General features: G+C 39.9%; 2 protein-coding genes across 5 annotated transcripts; one reads left to right on the top strand and one right to left on the bottom strand.

The window, feature by feature from the left end:
• Positions 1 to 559: 559 nt before the first annotated feature.
• On the bottom strand, positions 560 to 8,458 carry LOC135239315 (endosomal/lysosomal proton channel TMEM175-like). Of its 4 annotated transcripts, none has more exons than XR_010325336.1 (11): positions 8,136 to 8,458; positions 7,587 to 7,625; positions 7,346 to 7,443; positions 6,857 to 6,908; positions 6,485 to 6,520; positions 5,876 to 5,959; positions 5,625 to 5,789; positions 5,088 to 5,166; positions 4,775 to 4,910; positions 3,324 to 4,322; positions 560 to 3,273 (listed from the first exon to the last, which is right to left on the bottom strand). XR_010325336.1 is itself a non-coding variant. In XM_064307890.1 (10 exons), the coding sequence occupies exons 1-10, from the start codon at positions 8,331 to 8,333 to the stop codon at positions 3,656 to 3,658; spliced, it is 1,554 nt and encodes a 517-aa protein (XP_064163960.1). In that variant the 5' UTR covers positions 8,334 to 8,458; the 3' UTR covers positions 560 to 3,655. The 4 variants fall into 4 exon arrangements, 1 of the variants encoding a protein (XP_064163960.1); XR_010325335.1 differs by having other exon boundaries at positions 560 to 3,508; positions 3,557 to 4,322; XR_010325337.1 differs by having other exon boundaries at positions 3,557 to 4,322.
• Positions 8,459 to 9,745: 1,287 nt separating this feature from the next.
• LOC135239452 (fibroblast growth factor 5-like) lies at positions 9,746 to 16,550 on the top strand. The gene is made up of 3 exons (XM_064308115.1): positions 9,746 to 10,279; positions 11,948 to 12,051; positions 15,738 to 16,550. The coding sequence occupies exons 1-3, from the start codon at positions 10,045 to 10,047 to the stop codon at positions 16,101 to 16,103; spliced, it is 705 nt and encodes a 234-aa protein (XP_064164185.1). The 5' UTR covers positions 9,746 to 10,044; the 3' UTR covers positions 16,104 to 16,550.
• Positions 16,551 to 17,135: the final 585 nt, after the last annotated feature.

The following is a 17,135-nucleotide window of genomic DNA, read 5'->3' as shown; positions in this document are numbered from 1 at the left end:
TTAAGGCATACAGGTGAAAATGACAGATGCGTAGAGTGCAAACGGGCAGCACTTTGTTTCTTTGTTTGGACTGAAATGGGACGTGGAGGAGTTAATTTGTGTCTGCTGATGTAATGAGAACAGTTTTGCTCATAACCATAACTGCAGCGCAGAGTTCTAAACCAAAATGTCTTTTTCCCCAACCTATTTCTAATGACACGACGCATTACTTCATAATTAAGACGTACTGTATATACGGTTTGTTGTGGTGTGGACATAATGTATGCAGTCACAACTAAAGTTTAAGTTTCTAATTAAACAACTAAATTGTGCAGCATGTGCAAGCAGCTCTTGAGAATATATTCACAGAAATGACACAAATTACAAAAAGCCTGATAAATATTTTCCTATTCTAATTTAAAGACGATTATTTAATTGTCCACTGAAAATGGTTGAGAATTGCATGTATATTTATAAACATGCTGTCAATAAAAACGGTTTGCATGATTTTTTTTTTTTGCTCTGAATATTAAAACAAGTCACACTGTACACTTTAAATAGCAAAAACAACATGCATGAATTCAATTTGGCTATATGAATTTTTAATGATATCCAACAAAATTCTGTTAAGAAAAAAATCAAAATTTCAGCAGTATGACATCATTTCAAACTGCTGTGACAAGAGTGACCTCTAGTGGATTTTAATCAACACTGGTCAAAAAAATAAATAAAATAAAATCAAAATGACATGTAGTTTATCTAGTCTAGACCAGTGGCTCCCAATCATGGAACATAAGTATTTTCATTCTTCTTGGAATGCACAGCTATTTCTGGCATAATGTGGCTTAAGAGGGTAAATAATCCCTTTAAACATGAAAATTACCAAATTAAATTAACAGCTTGTTCAAATTCTGGGATTGCAATTACGACTGGAACAAAAACCAGAATACACAGGGGGGGCCCAGGACCAATTTTGGGAACCACTGGTCTAGATAATAGAACAGTTATGAAATTAAATCAAATAAATCTTTTACATAGGGGAGCACCTTGGCCAAGCCAAGTTTGGTTGTACATGCTAAAATGGTTTGTAGTGTTTACTGTGTAATTTGCAGACCAAGGTCTACATTTAAATAGGCTTCTGTCTTAAGACAGTATGACAGTTATACAAAGTACATATACACGATCTGGACCTGCTTATGAAAGTGTCTGTGTGGCCTAACCACTTAAATCTACTGCTTTATTTCATGTCAGTATTCTATAATACATATTTAAAAAAAATAAAAGCAGGTTTTCCACAAGTAAATGACAGAAACAGACACGGCAACCACAAAAATCAAATGCTGTTAATTAATGTTAAAGTGCATACATGATTCCATGGCACTATGAAAAAGAAGTGCGCCATCAGGTGTCCCCTCACACCCACCTGATGGCAAATACAGGAGGATGACATCACACAGAAACAACCTTTGCAAGCTGTTTCTTATTCTGTCCTTATTTTTTTTCTAGAAACATCTCCTCCTTGAATGGATTTGCTCTATCATCCATAAACAAACCTCAAACACCGGAGACACATGAACCTAGCCTTATCTTAATGAAAAATCTACAGGCACATACATGTAGAGTTTCTCCACTGAAAAGAGAAATGTCAGTGTGACCCTATGACCTACTGCTTACACTTTAGGATATGAGTTAGTATCTACATTTTGAATCCCTTACATATGATTATTTTCTATATTTTACATTAGCTCCCTGAAACAATGTCTGTCAGACTGGGTATTGGACGGTGTGAGTAACAAGTATTCTTCATTTCAGTATTCAGATCGAATTACAAAGCAAAAAATAACACAAAACAAAAGAAAATTAGAATGGAAATAATAATTGTGCAGGATGTTCAAAATCTTATCTCCAAACCGGCCACACGTGAAGCTTCAACTTCATATACCATGACCATAATTAAATTACATTTAATCTAATCTACTGACCCTGTTCATTTTATTACTCATTACACAAAGCAATAAAACGGATACATTGTTACACTGAAAAACATAAATGTCTTTTGATTTTAAAAATCACATTCCCAGAAAAGTACACACATCTACAATATAACCTCTGTACCCGCTTCAATCCAACAATCTGTGCAAAAAGTTTTTACATATTAATGCTTCCTACTGGAAGAGCATCAACTGTGGGATCTTATAAATCAAGATCATAAACGGGCTAGGGCAAATCTCACAATCTGATTGGTCAATAGCTGTGGTACAGTAACCGTATACCACAGTTATGACGTCTAATGCTTCTTTACATTTTTATATAAATTATCACACCATGGCTAAGCAGTCATTCAGGTTAAAATCAAAAACTATTACATGTAAAAACCATCATGAGTCACAAAATAGAAACATTTGAAACTATCTGATACAGGTCATCACAATACACCACTGCCTGTTGTGAGATACTGCCTAAATATAAATAAATATTTAAAAAAACAAATAAAAAAACAGGTTTTGTTAGTCCATCTTAAAATCAAATGAAAAGCATGCAGTTTTCAATACCTATCAAGAGTAACAGGCCTTTTCTTGGGTGGGTGTGTAATATGGTATTACAGTTACAGTAAATTTACCTCCATCAAATCTTTGGTGAGCTTAGGAACCATTTGTGGCCCAAGCGACAAGAGTACCTTAAAAACCACTTCAGTGGGGACTGGGCTCGATTTCAGAACAGGACATAACCCTCCTAAACAATTGTGCTCATCTTTTAAATTCTTGCCAATCTATGACACGCACTATGAGGGTGAGCTTACATGCATTTACATTTTAGGGCGTAGCTGTGATAAATCAACAGTAATGGTAATAATACATATCGGTAAAAAGTGAACTTTGTGTAAATAACGGCTGCTTTCTGAAAGGAACCTGCACAATGACGATAATCAGGCAAAGGTTTAAGCTGAGGAATAAAGAAAGACCAAGCCCAACAGGTAACATGCTCTAGTAGGTCCTAATAATCAGCTTAAAGTGGTTTAGCATGGTGGTTAGGGCTAAGTTGCTAAAGGAAACAAAAAATGAATCAGGCTTTAAATATATAAGAACAAAAAGGCTTTCGACAATTAGGAGCTGACTTCAATGTGAAGCTTTGGATCCCATTGGTAAATGTGTCCACAATATGAAAAACAAAGAAGCGTTCCTCCTGCAATACTGCGAGTCTGTTATTCCGTCTACATACGCAATCCAAAACTTCCAAGGCTACCATCATTTCCCCACCATGTCCTGACAGATCCGAAACACAAGCCTACCATCACTCTCCCCACCCTGTCCCGGCAGAACCAAAACGCAAGGCGCTACCATCACTCTCCCCACCATGTCCTGACAGATCCAAAACACAAGGCTACCATCATGTCCCCATCATGTCCTGACAGAACCAAAACACAAGGCTACCATCATTTCCCCACCATGTCCTGACAGAACCAAAACACAAGGCCTCCATCACTCTCCCCACCATGTCCTGACAGATCCAAAACACAAGGCTACCAGTACTCTCCCCACCATGTCCTGACAGAACCAAAACACAAGGCTACCATCACTTTCCCCACCATGTCCTGACAGATCCAAAACACAAGGCTACCATCACTCTCCCCACCATGTCCTGACAGACAGTGTGAGCGGCTGGGGCCGGGCTGGAGCTAGGTGGCCAGGTCGCTGAAGGGCAGGCGCAGGTCCTCCTCCTCCAGGGCGCTGTGCGTGGCGGGCGGGGTCGGGCAGAAGAGGCGGCGCAGGAGCGCCAGGCCCAGCCGCACCAGCAGCCGCAGGAGCAGGAACGCGACGGGCACCGCCATCTGCATCAGGTGGAAGACGGGCGCGCTGAAGCGGCTGAGCGCGCACGTGACGAAGAAGGTGCCCAGCGCCACGCACGGGTAGAGCGCCAGCTTGGCGAACATGAAGGCGTGGTCGCGCCCGCCGTAGCGCACGTACGGGTGCAGCGTCTCCCGCTCGCTGAAGAGCGCCGCCACCCAGATGGCCAGCTGGAAGACGCCGGCGAAGAAGATGATGACGCAGCTGATCTGGATGGCCTCCAGCTCGTTGCGCGAGTTGCGGGGGAACTCGTGGGTCAGCTCGTAGGCCAGCGGGAGGCCGCCCACGAAGGCCAGCGAGAAGGTGTTGAGCAGGCCCATGAGGCGGGTGGTCCTGGTCACGTGCAGGAAGAGCGAGTGGTGCACGAACCACAGCAGGCCCACGGTGGCAAAGGAGCCGAAGTAGGCCAGGAACTCGGGGCCGAACTCCTGCAGGGCCTCGATCAGGCTGCTGTTGAACCTGCGCTGCACCACGGCGGGGTCAGGAACGTTGTCTTCGCTGCGCACGCAACAGAGAAACTGTTACAGGCTCAGGTGCACGCCACAGTAATAAAGCAGTACTGCACTAGTACTAGTGTTCAATACTGAAGTTCTGTAAGAGATCTGTCACCACACCTCACAAAAGAAGCACCTCCTTGCATTAACTGTCTTCATTTACATAAAAACCAACCAACCATGAACTAATGGGAGCTGTTTTCTTTCGCGATGATGCAAAGGCTATGGGGTCTATTGAAACTAACTGCTCTGTAATTTAAAATTGTCTTTAACATATAAATTGAGGAATTACTTTCTTTGTACATTGTAGCTCATTACTGTGTTCAGCTGTCAAAGATGCACAAGAATGGTAAAATATAACATTTGCTGAAATTACTTACACACTGCTATGCAGTAAGGACTGTGCTAGATGTATGATACTTAATTAGATGGTCATAATGAGACTGTAAAGCTTACCATATGTCTAAGATCAGAAGTGTGGCCACAATGGCATACACCCCATCACTGAAAGCCTCCACCCGCTCTTTACTAAGAGGTTCATTTGGGTGGTACGAATAAAACAGCATAGAATCAGGGGTCTCCTCCATCTGGCCTGACAACACACACACATATGCAACCAGTTACTTCACCGCAAAAATAAAACAGCATAATAACATCCATTTGCATAATCGCATGAAAGATACATCAGTATGTTTTTGTACATCAGTATGTGTATGATACCCACAGTAAAGCAACCAAGAGAACAAAGACAGAATATCGTGTTCCTTACCAATGGCTTTGTTACGACACCACTTCAAAGACTGTGAAATATAGGGCAGGAAGGTGACGAATGCTAGCAGAACGTAAGACTGCAAAAAAGAGTCATCCAAGACAATTCAAATGAAACAAATACAGTATATCCATGCTTTATTTTAACATCTGATTGCCATGCAGTGATTGTCAAACTGATGTCTTAACTGCAAAGTTTCAAAGTTACTCCACTCAGACTTAAATTTGGTATGCAAATGCCAAGTAAATTAATGAAAATAACGAATTTTCTAACTAATAATAAGTGATAACTTTTAATTGAAGACTATGACAGACGTTTCAGCATTAAGCTTTCATCACACTGAACTGCAAAACAAAATGATTTCTTAGTTAGGTTTAGTACGCTCTATGTAAGTTCATTACCTATACTGTTTATGTTATAGAGCGTTCTTTGCACATCTTTATCAAGGGTGTTCATAATTTTGGAAGACACTGTAGGTTATATGTTAACATTATTTATTATTTACATTTTGATTTATTCTTTTGAAAGACCACTCACCAAGGGGAAGAAAATGAAGGAGAAGATGATTGCGATGAAGCAGAAAACTGGCACTCTCAAAATAACCTTCAAGATGTGCCGCTTGTAAAAGCCCTGGTTTTCCGATATCTGGATCTGGTCGTTCAGCAGGAAAGGGTGGCTGAATCCATACATAACAATTACAGCCTGCAAGCGGAAGGACAATGGATGACTGGGCAGCTCCAAAGAGCACCTACACGTCTGCCTTGAAATAATTCCCAGTACCTCCTTACCTGTATCAGACCAATCACTATGACGCAAGTACAAAAGAGGAGGATCCCGAGGATGTTTTCTGGAAATGTTGCCATCAAGGAAAACTACAGCAGAGGAAACAAACCAACAAGCGATCTCATTTCAACAGAAGGCTACGCAAAACACCACGTGCTTTTGCGCTCAACAGGAACCCTGACAAATGCAGCTCTGTACGTTTGAATGCGAAGAATACAGTTAAACATGATATTTATAGGTTACTGTTTAAAACGTTTTAACAGTGAAGTGGCATAATGCACAATGATCTGAATTTCCATTATAAGCTGAGAGCTGGGGGTCACTTTAAACTGCATCTTGGTTAAAAGCCTCTAAATGAGGTAAGCTTTAGGCCTACTACAATCATAAAGATTGTCAAAGCTATTTCTCTTATGGCTTGGAAGAAATCGCCAATGGCTACGAGAGATCAGCTTTCATTCTCAGGATCTTACACTGGAAGAGATACTCCTCACGCCTCCGGATTAGAGGAAACAAAAGCACCTTCACCCCAAAAAGATCTGAGCGACACGCCTGCAAGTGGACCCGCACACTCCCCACGAGACACAGCCAGACTGAATGGATTGATAAGTACTTACAGTGTAAGGGAGGAATGTTATCAGCATCATACAGGCCTAAAGAAAAGGAGGAAGCAAGCATTACTTACAAAGTAAAGGCCTAGGTCGCACATTCAGAACCAGTGCATCAATAGTCAATAAACATTGCAAACCCCTCTCACATATAGAAATGCACATGCTTCATGCTTTTAATTTTTTTTTTTTGGCATATTATTCAAAAACCAATAATCTATATATCTTCACTCACTTTAATGGCCTGAACTCCTCCTAATTGTGCATTAATGCATTTCTAAAAAAAAATTACCTTTATATTATAAACAATAATTTGTACAAACAATTGATATTACTGTTATATTTGAGAGCCTTTTTTATAAGTCATTTGACAAAACTCACAAGATTTAAAAGGGCAAGGCAGTCATCTATGCGCTCAATTACTTGAAATAACCTGTAAAAGGACAAAAAATTAAAGATGTCAAGTACACGCCTAACAGACATTCCATATCTCTCTCTCTCTCACACACACACACACACACACACAACACAGTATATTATATGTCCAGTACATATCCACTGGCTTTGCTAATTAATGTGAACTAAATATATTAATTGTTGTCCAAATATGATCATTGCTGTTCTGATAGATTTATATCATCACTATTTAGTGCAATATGTTGTCGAAACATTTTGTGCGTTTTAGGCTGTGTGTTGTTTCTGTTGGAAGTGTAATACTGTCACTCTTAGGAATAAAATAGGGGAAACAAATGATTGAAGAAAAACCATCATTTGAGGGCATAAACCATCAACATTTTGTTAATTTGAGTTTGTGCCCCATAAAACGTTTTGGGTGCATTATGCCCCTGATTCCCTCTGTAAATTCCTTACCTGATATGGGCAGCCCACGCAACGGAGACTATTAAGAATGTCATCAAATACACCGCAACCTTGGTAGTGAGAAGGTGCTGCAAACTCTCTTTTAATTCCTGAAGAACAAAATGGAAACATAAAGGAAATAGCTGAATAATAATAATAGTAGTAGTAGTAGTAGTAGTAGTAATATCCATCCTCACATTTGTTCATTTTTTTATTTTGAGCAATATTTAATTGATGTTTCCTGTGACTGTACCTGATCGTCCTGAAATTGTGTATGTGCCACAGGTAAAATCTGAAAAAAAAAACAATATGTCATTTGAAAAGCTTTGGGAATACAGTACATTCCATAGGCACCATTTAGCCACAGGAAATACGTTAGTTTAAAAAATACGTTTTCAGATAAAGAATGACTTGACTCTTTTGCAGCAAACCCTTTGGTCTCTTAAGATGACTGTGCAAGTCACGTTGAATCTGCCTTACACAACTAGGCGGGTTAAACGACAAATAAAAGAAAACAGGAGCCGCAGCTGTGCGGGTGTCTTCTGCACGGAGTGCGCCCAAAATAAGCGTGATTTTTAAATCTTGACATAAAGTAAAATCATGCATTCAATGTATTTACGCCACCTACATTGCAACATTTAGTTCAAGTTAGCTGGAATCACTCATTATGTTACAGTACGTAACACAGGCTCACCAACCGATTTTTTTTACTGGTTTTCAAGAAATAACAATGTTGCAATTCTATTGTAACAATAACGAATTCAGCAAACGGCAAGACGATGTATTCTTTCGTCCGATTTACCATAACAGTTGCTATAATGGAAATGAGTGCATCACTGTAGGCAAGTAGCCGGTGCGAGGACTGTGTGCTGTACCCTTCCCTCTCAGACAAAGTAACGCTCTCCAAAAATAAATGCGTATGTCTCGTTGTAAAGCCTTTCTTCTCCATTTCCTCGTTAACGTGATGCTCGATAATTTCGCTGTCTTCGTTTTCCTCCATTGCAAGGAGACCCTGCTACGACAAAATGGTCACGTACAGATTCAGTGTTTACAAACACAATGTACAGCTGTCTACTACGAACACCTGACTTTGCGGCAACAAGGAAGTGCTTTGCTTGAAGGAAGTGACACACTCGCACTAGTTACTGTAAATCCGCTCTCGCGTATTTTCCGTCCTTAGCAACGGATCTAAGATCAGCTTACACACTCCAGTACGATCTCTTACCATTCAGTGTGAAATGCTCTTTCTGATTCAGGATCAGCGACTTTAAAAAAGCCTAAACCTAAAACAGCGCGATTTTGTATTTAAAGTAACAGACACAAAATTGATCTGAAGTCTTATATCATCGTATAGCCTATATTTATGATAAAGATTTTGGAGCAATGTCATACTAGTCAACAACAACAACAATAACAACAACAACATTATTATTATTATTATTATTATTATTATTATTATTATTATTCTTGTTGTTGTTGTCAATTCAAATTATGACCGCAACTAGATTAAACTAAATATTTTCTTGTGGAATCTTTAACATATTAAAAGCATTGCAAAATCTAAAGGGCATACAACTGGAGCTAAATAAATAAATAAATAAATAAATAGTATATTTCCTCTGAGCGCCAATGGGCCAGCTATATGGCGCATGAGATAACATGTCAGGACAGATGATCTGGACTGTTGTTTTTGGCAGAATATAATTCTGTTCTAAAAAAGAACAAGAAAGACGGGGAAGACAACCACAGAACTCAGCCTTTTACAGATTTACTTTGCATTTACATTTTTCGTTAATATTTTTGACCCAATGAGATTGTAATAATAGAGACCCATAATATTTCCTTCCTAGTTTATTTGCAAATTTAGTGGGTTCAGTGCTTGTAACATATTAAACTCAAGAGAAAAAGTAATCCTTCGAAATGTATAACCTGCTGATGCTTTAAGTTTCATTGGTGATTCCATGGGGTAATTTTAAAGGCTACGACAAGGTCATGTACTATGATATGCGTGTGCACTAGTCTCCCCTTCAAAACATGTAACTGAGCAAATCCGTTTCATTCGCTTAAGGACCACGATGATACGGTAAATGTTTACTATTTTAGCAAATTGATTTATTTTATCTGTTTTCAGTAGATAAACTCGACGTATTGTAGTATTCGAAGAACGCCACCAAAGGAACATGCTTGAAGTATGTCAAAAAACAAACAAAAAAAAACTGTTGCAGTAGTTTACGTGGTCGTTTTAAGGGCAGACTTTCTTTACAGGCTAAGTGTCTTCGGAATGGGTTTTTTTCCCTTTAAATTGTGTAACGATTTATAATAGTTGTAATCATCTCACATTTTGGATCTATTTCCTCGTGCGTAAATGAGCACACATACTGTATGGCGTTTCTGGCACAAATTTATCAATGCAATGGCGCGCTGTAGATTTCAACTAGATTTTTGTCCTTATTGGGCGGACTGATCTAAAACAAGGTGAATCTTTTTTTGACGGAGAATGTGGACAGTGTAGCATCCTTCGGCACGCAAGCATGCATCAAGCAGTGAGATCACTTGTGTTATAAATATCTCGGTGCCCGCAGAACAACTCCATCCACTGCAGCTATGGTTGTCCCTGCTGGAGCTGTAACGGCGTGCTTGCGCGCACAGTTACCTGTGCATCGCACCCGGGATCGACAACAAAATGCGAGAACTTGCCTAGCCAAAAAAGCATGCACGTTTTAGTAAGAATGCGCTTTCCTTGCTGGTGTTTTCTTTTTGCACTTCTGTTTATCTTTGCCGCCGTGACAACGTCGGACCACGTTTCATTGGGAGATCAACTTCTCGAAGAATGTATCAATTCAGGGCGCAGGACTGGAAGACTTTATTGTAGGGTTGGCATTGGTTTTCATCTACAGATTCATCCGGATGGCAGAGTTAATGGGAGTCATGAACCCAACCAGTTGAGTAAGTTAATGAATAATTGGTAAGCATAATGTTTGTGCACGCTGCCAGTATTCTCGCTGCAGGTTTATGACTGTATTTTATTATGAGTGCATGTTCTGGAAATGCTCATTTGGTCAATTACTATATGGCCGTTAATGAAAACCTGTTTGTAATATGGTACAGTATGCAGCTGTCAAGCTGTCATCCTCGCGACAAGCCCTTATTCAAAATGGTTATCTTACTTCAGCTAGATGATGCAGACTGAATACAAAGCACATTTCTATCATGTTCTCTATTTTCATGCCACTTAAAAATATGACCCTACTGGTACGTAAATAAAGGTATGCTATTTTACTTCAGCCCAACTGGCCTACAATCTCTTATACAGATGTTGTGTCAGTGTACAGGGACCCCCTGTAATTGCTATAATCACAACGGTGGCTGTGTTCTGGTTGAAACTTAACTTGAAACGTACAGTATGGGTTTAATTCCAATGCAAAATGACTAAAGACAGAAACAACAAGCTGCACGGGTTACCCTAACTACGATGTAACTAAGATTCTTTCTTAGTGCTTGCATCCCAGGGGGTCTAAGTTGGACCATTATAAATTGCAGAACAACACTCCAACACGTTGGCAGTGTTTTACAGATATTAGGATTCTACTTGGTCCTCTGTTGTAGATGGCCCTCTAAAGAATCCGCAGTTTTGATCCAATACTATTTATATAACAATACTTCTGTAACTCAGATGTCACTGGACTTCAGGCATTTTAATACTTGGGAAAAAAGAAAGGAATGGGTACTCATTACGATTAATCTGTTCTTTGCAGCCATACACGAAGCCTAAAAGCAATAGGAGCCTGTAATCCAGAAATTAATACATCTCAGTTTGTACTTTACAGACGTTACTTGGATGAACTTGTTTTAGTCAAATAAATTTAAAAAATGCTATTGTTGCTTTCACATTACTGTACACAATGACTGTGCACATTATTGGATCGAATTGCAGACATGCTAGTTGAGAACAGAAAGGGCTACAGTGTCAAGAGTGACCAGTTATTCAGTTGGCAAAGTAATAGCAAGATTTGCTATGGAGCCAAGTGAACATGCTGATTCACAATAAATAAACGAAAAGTCCCACAAGGTACACCAACCTGATGTTAGTCATTATAGTGGATTATTGGGGGATGTAGAAAATGTAGTTATTTCGTCCATTTTAATCAAATTTCAGACCTTTTGTTTTTGAAAGGCAAGTGATCCTATTCTGGAGAGAAATAAGTATTAGTAAATGATACAGTACTGAGAACCAATAGCTATATAATAAATAGCTAAGAAATAAATTGCAATCTTACTAATATAAAATATATTATTAATGTATTAACCTTAATTTTGCCAAATAGCTTTAACTACAAGCATGTCGGTCTCAGTAGGGCTGTTTTTAAGAGAGACGTATTGGCAATCGGCGTACGTATCTTGTGAAAGCACACCTCCTTTTTGCACATGCTGTGACTCTGAAGTAGGCTTATGGGAACATTTGCCAAAATGTTATAAACAGTCCCTAGATTTGGCATTTAAATAAACTGTAGTGGTACCTAGTTGAGTCACATCACCCCATCTGGTATTGTTAGGTTAAATTGTGATTCGTTGCTGGAAGGTTGCCTCTTCACTTCTTTCCATGTGCCATTTCAGGTTTGCTGGAGCTCTTTGCAATCTCTCAGGGTGTCGTAGGGATACGAGGAGCTCTCAGCAGAAGGTTTCTATCCATGAACAAAAGGGGAAGGCTCCATGCTGTTGTAAGTCTGTCACATTTTAATCCACTCCTTCTGAAGAAGCTCTTTAATTGACATCTTTCATTTCAGAAGTTGTTCATTCTTGTCAACTCTCGTCCCCCAACCCCCCCACCCCAGCTCAGACAGCTCAGCAAAAATAATTTAGTTGCGTTATAAATTGTCCAGAAAAAATGTGTTCTTTTGTCACGTTTCATCCTGTTTTTGTTTCTCTTCTTGAAAGAGTTCAAATCCGCACCGCGCTCACACAGCCGACCCGCTGCGGTTTGTAAGCCGGCCAGCTCCGCAGCCATTCTGCTCTGAAGGAGCCCGGCCGTCTGATGGAGGCAGCAGTCTGTTCGCGTGTGTTAATGGGAAGCCCGGATTAAAAACGGGGCTGGAGCGGCTGATAAAATACACCAGAGGAGAAAAATCAATACGTCGCGTAAACAGAGTGAGGTAGCGGTGGAACCAGAAACCCTCTCTCTCAGCATTAACGGCGGCTCTCACTCTGATGCCGTTCATGCAAACAGCGCATGCCCAGGACTCCTTCATCAGTTGCGTGACATAGTGGTCTGGAAAGATATGAGCAGCTATCGACTTTGTGCGTACAAGAGGTCACAAGCTATTAACTTTATGTATGTGACGGGATGCAAGGATGTTATTAGCTTTGCACGTTTCTCTTTGTGCTTCTAGGTGCAGTGAGTGTTCATTAAGATTATTAGACAACCGTATGTAGGTTTTCTCAATGCGGGAACTTCACAGTTCGACTACAAAGTTGAACTTGAGTTCAGACGAGACCCTTTGCTGTTACCAATCAGAGAAACTAACATGATGGAGGATGCTATTCTTGTGAGTGTGAGGAGGAGGATATTGTTGAAACAAAAAATACTCGTGATTATTCAATGTTCATGTTGATTGAAGTCAAATTTACTGTATTGTGCAATAGTGCATAGATGGACTAAGGCTGCACTTCAGTATGAGAATATAGCAGCGTTGCTATGCTGTGTCATGCTGTTATACTCTCATATTTAATATTGAGGAGCTTTCATACTGAGCAGTTGTCTTTCTATTGATTGATAAGGAGACTAATGCACATTGTTTTCTTCTGATGGGAAGTATCCTTTAAACATGTAATCAATTCTAATAACAGGCAAGGCTAATGGTTGTACTATGTTTTGAGTGTTGATGGCTATACATATTTTTAATAAAGAAGCTGAAAACACATTAATTACATTTTTGGACACATGTATTGGATTATATTTTATCTCTTCTAAAATACACTAATGGTCCGACCACCACACATCAGTGTTTTTGAAGTACAGCAGATCTAAGACAAAACAATATGTACTGCAACATGCAAGGGCAAATATTAATTTGCAGCAGCCATGGACAGAGACAAGCTTAGTTTTCAGATATTACAGGTCTAAATAGGATGCAGTACAGTCTGTAGGTATTTGGACAGTGACACAAGTTTTGTAATTAGCTGCGACCGCAGCTGTATAGCTCTGTCTGTCGGTCGGTTGGTTGGTCGGTTGGACCACAAAAGTGTCTCACCTCGTAGCGGCCACAGTTTTCGCCCCAGGAGGCTGAAATTTGGCATGGAGGTTGGTCATGATTGAAGGTAGAGCTGAGTAGCTTTCAGGCCGATTGTGGCAATGGGCGTGGCCTATCACAAAAAGGCGCATAACCCCCAAATGGATTCACAGATTTGCACAAGGTTGGTCATGAGCCAAAGAAGAGGTCACGTGTTTGTGTGAGGGTGTGTGCGTGGATGCATGCACACATGGATGCATGCACGTGTGCGGTCGCAGCTATTGTGGATTCGCACTTGTTGTTTTGTAACTCTTCAGAATTTTTCAACATTCACATGATAAAAATAAAGACAGGTGAGCTTGTTCCAGTGGCAGCCATACATGCCCAAACTGTAACACTACCATCGTGTTTTACAGATGAGGTGGTATGCTTTGGGTCATGAGCAGTTCATTTCTTTCTCACGCTTTCCTCTTTCCATCACTTTGATACTGGTTAATACTCATAAGTCTCATCTGTCAGTAAGACTTTGTTCGAGAACTCAGTGTTTTTTTGTGTGTACTTTTTAGAAAACTACAACCTGACCATTCTGTTCTTAAATGTCCTGAACCCTCTGAGGTTATGCGGATGTAGTATTCTTTTTATGGTAGTTTTCGACACCTCTATGCCTACATACTGGACAGTGTTCTTGATCTGTTTGATGGTTGAAAAAGGGATTTTCTTCACAATTGAAAGCATTTTTCAGTCATCCACTGCAGTGGTCTCCCATGGTCTTCCAGGTCATTTGCTATTGCTGAGCTCACCAGTGTGTTCTTGTTTCTTAGCAATGTATCAAACAGTTGATTTTTGACCCACCCAATGTTTTGACTACGTCTCTGCTCAATTTATTCAGATTTGTCAGCCACAAGGGGGCCTTCTTTACTGATAGTGGCACTTCTCATGTTGAGAGATAGGAGTTTCCAAATGATAATTCTACACCGAGAATCAACTCAAGATCTTTTATTAGCTTCATTGTGCATGAACTAATGATGCAAAGACATACAGCTGGCCAAGAAACAGATGAGCAGCCAATTATGCAATTACGTTTTCTCCCCTAAAATGGGGGACCTAGAAAGGGCTAGAAAGGGCTGAAATTCATACACAGATAACCCAGTATAAATCCCCTCAAATTGAAACTGACAGTCTGTAATTTGACCTCATATTCATTGTTCCATTTCAAATCCAATGTGCTGGAGTACAGAGCCAAAACCACAAAAATTGTGTCACTGTCCAAATATGTACAGACGGCACTATATTTGGAAACATTGTCACTTCATCAGTCTATGATTAACAACCTCGTTTCACATTTTATTTATGCATTTACCCTATGTTTGGATACTATATGGTCATATACATAATCCACTATGTTTTACTATGGAATTGTTACACAAAGTACAGATCACTGTTGTCTTCCTTACTGAAAGGCATGTTTGTTACTGAGTGATAAGCTGAATGTCACTTGTGTGACAAAGTTATGTACAAAGTATTTTCAGACTTCCTTCCACTGATATGAAGGAAGCTGGTGCTTTCTTATAAGCCACATACTGTAAGTCTACAGTTTACTGCAGTATTTGGTAAAACATCATAACATACAGGATATAATTTGACTTCAAAGGCTGGATAAACTAAAGGTGAGCTATAGGCCTGTGAAGGTTTCTGTGTTGCGATGAGCTGTGGGTTTGAAAGACAGGCACAGAGTTCTCCAAATAGTTGCTGTATGATTGATGTCTCTCAGGAACACACCCACTAAACAATCACTGAAAGTGTCTCACTTAGAATCGTGATTATCGTCATGGGTACTTGGTGGCATTGTGCGTGTTGGATGGCCTTACCTCCTGTCATTTCTGGCATACCCGTATAGTTTGATGTTATGCTACGTGTCTGACAAGTTGTCATTTTTCTTGCCCTTTATCATGTAGGGCTGGCAGGATGAGGAAAGTCTCTGATGTAGAAAAGTTTGTTCCTGACAAAATTCCATGTTTTTGTTGTGATCGGAATGTTGGCGAGTGAACGAATGCGTTCGTGTAAAAACATATGATGCTGAGTATGACCCTAAGTCGACAGATCTTTAAGCTGCTGTTTCAGAATCACGGTCCGTGGTCCCTGGTCCCAATGAGTTTTTCTCTGTGCTTTTCTTTCAGGAAGAATTCACAGAGGAGTGTAAGTTCCGCGAGCGGTTGCAGGACAGCAGCTATAACACATACTCCTCTCTGATACACAGGAACCACCGGAGTGGGAGGGAGTGGTTTGTAGCTCTGAACAAGAGGGGCAAGGCCAAAATGGGCTCCAGTCCCCGCGTGAAATCCCAGCATGCCTCCACGCACTTTCTGCCCAGGTTCAGCCTGCCGGAGAGGTCCCAGTGGGGTTTCACCATCATGGACGAGAGCAAAGAGGGCCAAAATTCCCCCCAGCCTGCACCAAAAGCCCCTCCGCCAACGGTCAAGGTGGACAGTGGACAAAAGCGCACTCCACCAGTAAAGTACTGGCCCAAATTTAGATTTGGATAAATTCACTCTTGAGACAGAGTGAGAATTTCTTCGGGACATTTGGGCTAAGACATGGACAGGCTCATCTTGTGCTGTATGTATCTTTATTAAGCACATGAATCTAGAAATTAAATAATTCCAACTAGAAATTTAACATGGCAACAATAAAAGGGCTGTGATGACTTACGGATTTACCTTTAAAATGATGAACTGAGATGTAGCATTTCTTTACTTCTGTGTATGTTGATTCCCTTCCTGGTTTCCATAAACTGTAATGTAGTTTTATCAACTGAAATTATCCATGTGGACGTCTAGCATCTTTAATGTTCCAGTTCTGTTTTTACCAGCATAATATTTGCACTATTTTTGTCAGTTAAATGCTACAGTGTTCCTCACAGATGTCACTGAGTCCTCATCCTCTCGCTGTGTACAGATTTGGTGTTTCCAAACTGTCAACAAACGAATAAAAAAAATACCAGAAATATAAGAAACCCTTTTACTTATTAATTCCATTACTTTGCTGTGTATATTTCACTGATACAATTGTTCCCCCTACAATAACCACTAGAGCTGTTTTAGGAGGTGAAATACAAGCTAGGGTGGAGTACCCCTATGCCAGGGTCTATGCTTCCTGAACTGACAGAAGGGCGGAGGTCAGACTGTACAGCTGTCACACTGGGGCAAAGACTCTTCCCTTGACAATTCAACAATGGAAATGTTCGTATCTCTTAGGTGTAATCCTTTAACTGTCATTGTCTTTTAGTCTGCTTAAACAGTTAACAATTAACCTGGATAATTATTAATACATACATACTGTACTGCCTATTTTATTAAAAAAAAAAAAAATATTTATCTGAAACTTAATTCATAATAATTCATTTGTAAAGAACATTGAATGGGAATGGTAATTTGAAGATTGTTTTTCTACATTCATTTAGTCCCTTTTGTTAAACATGGTTGGGGTAAGGTTAGAGTATTTATTCTTGTCGTTGTGCTTATTAACACCATTTTAACTAGGTATAAACACTAGATGGCGAAATAATCTTAGGCTTC

Source organism: Anguilla rostrata, chromosome 14 (genome assembly GCF_018555375.3).
Source record: "Anguilla rostrata isolate EN2019 chromosome 14, ASM1855537v3, whole genome shotgun sequence".
NCBI classification, from domain to species: Eukaryota; Metazoa; Chordata; class Actinopteri; order Anguilliformes; family Anguillidae; genus Anguilla; species Anguilla rostrata.
Note: the sequence above shows the minus strand (reverse complement) of the source record. Positions and strands in the feature narration are given on the sequence as shown.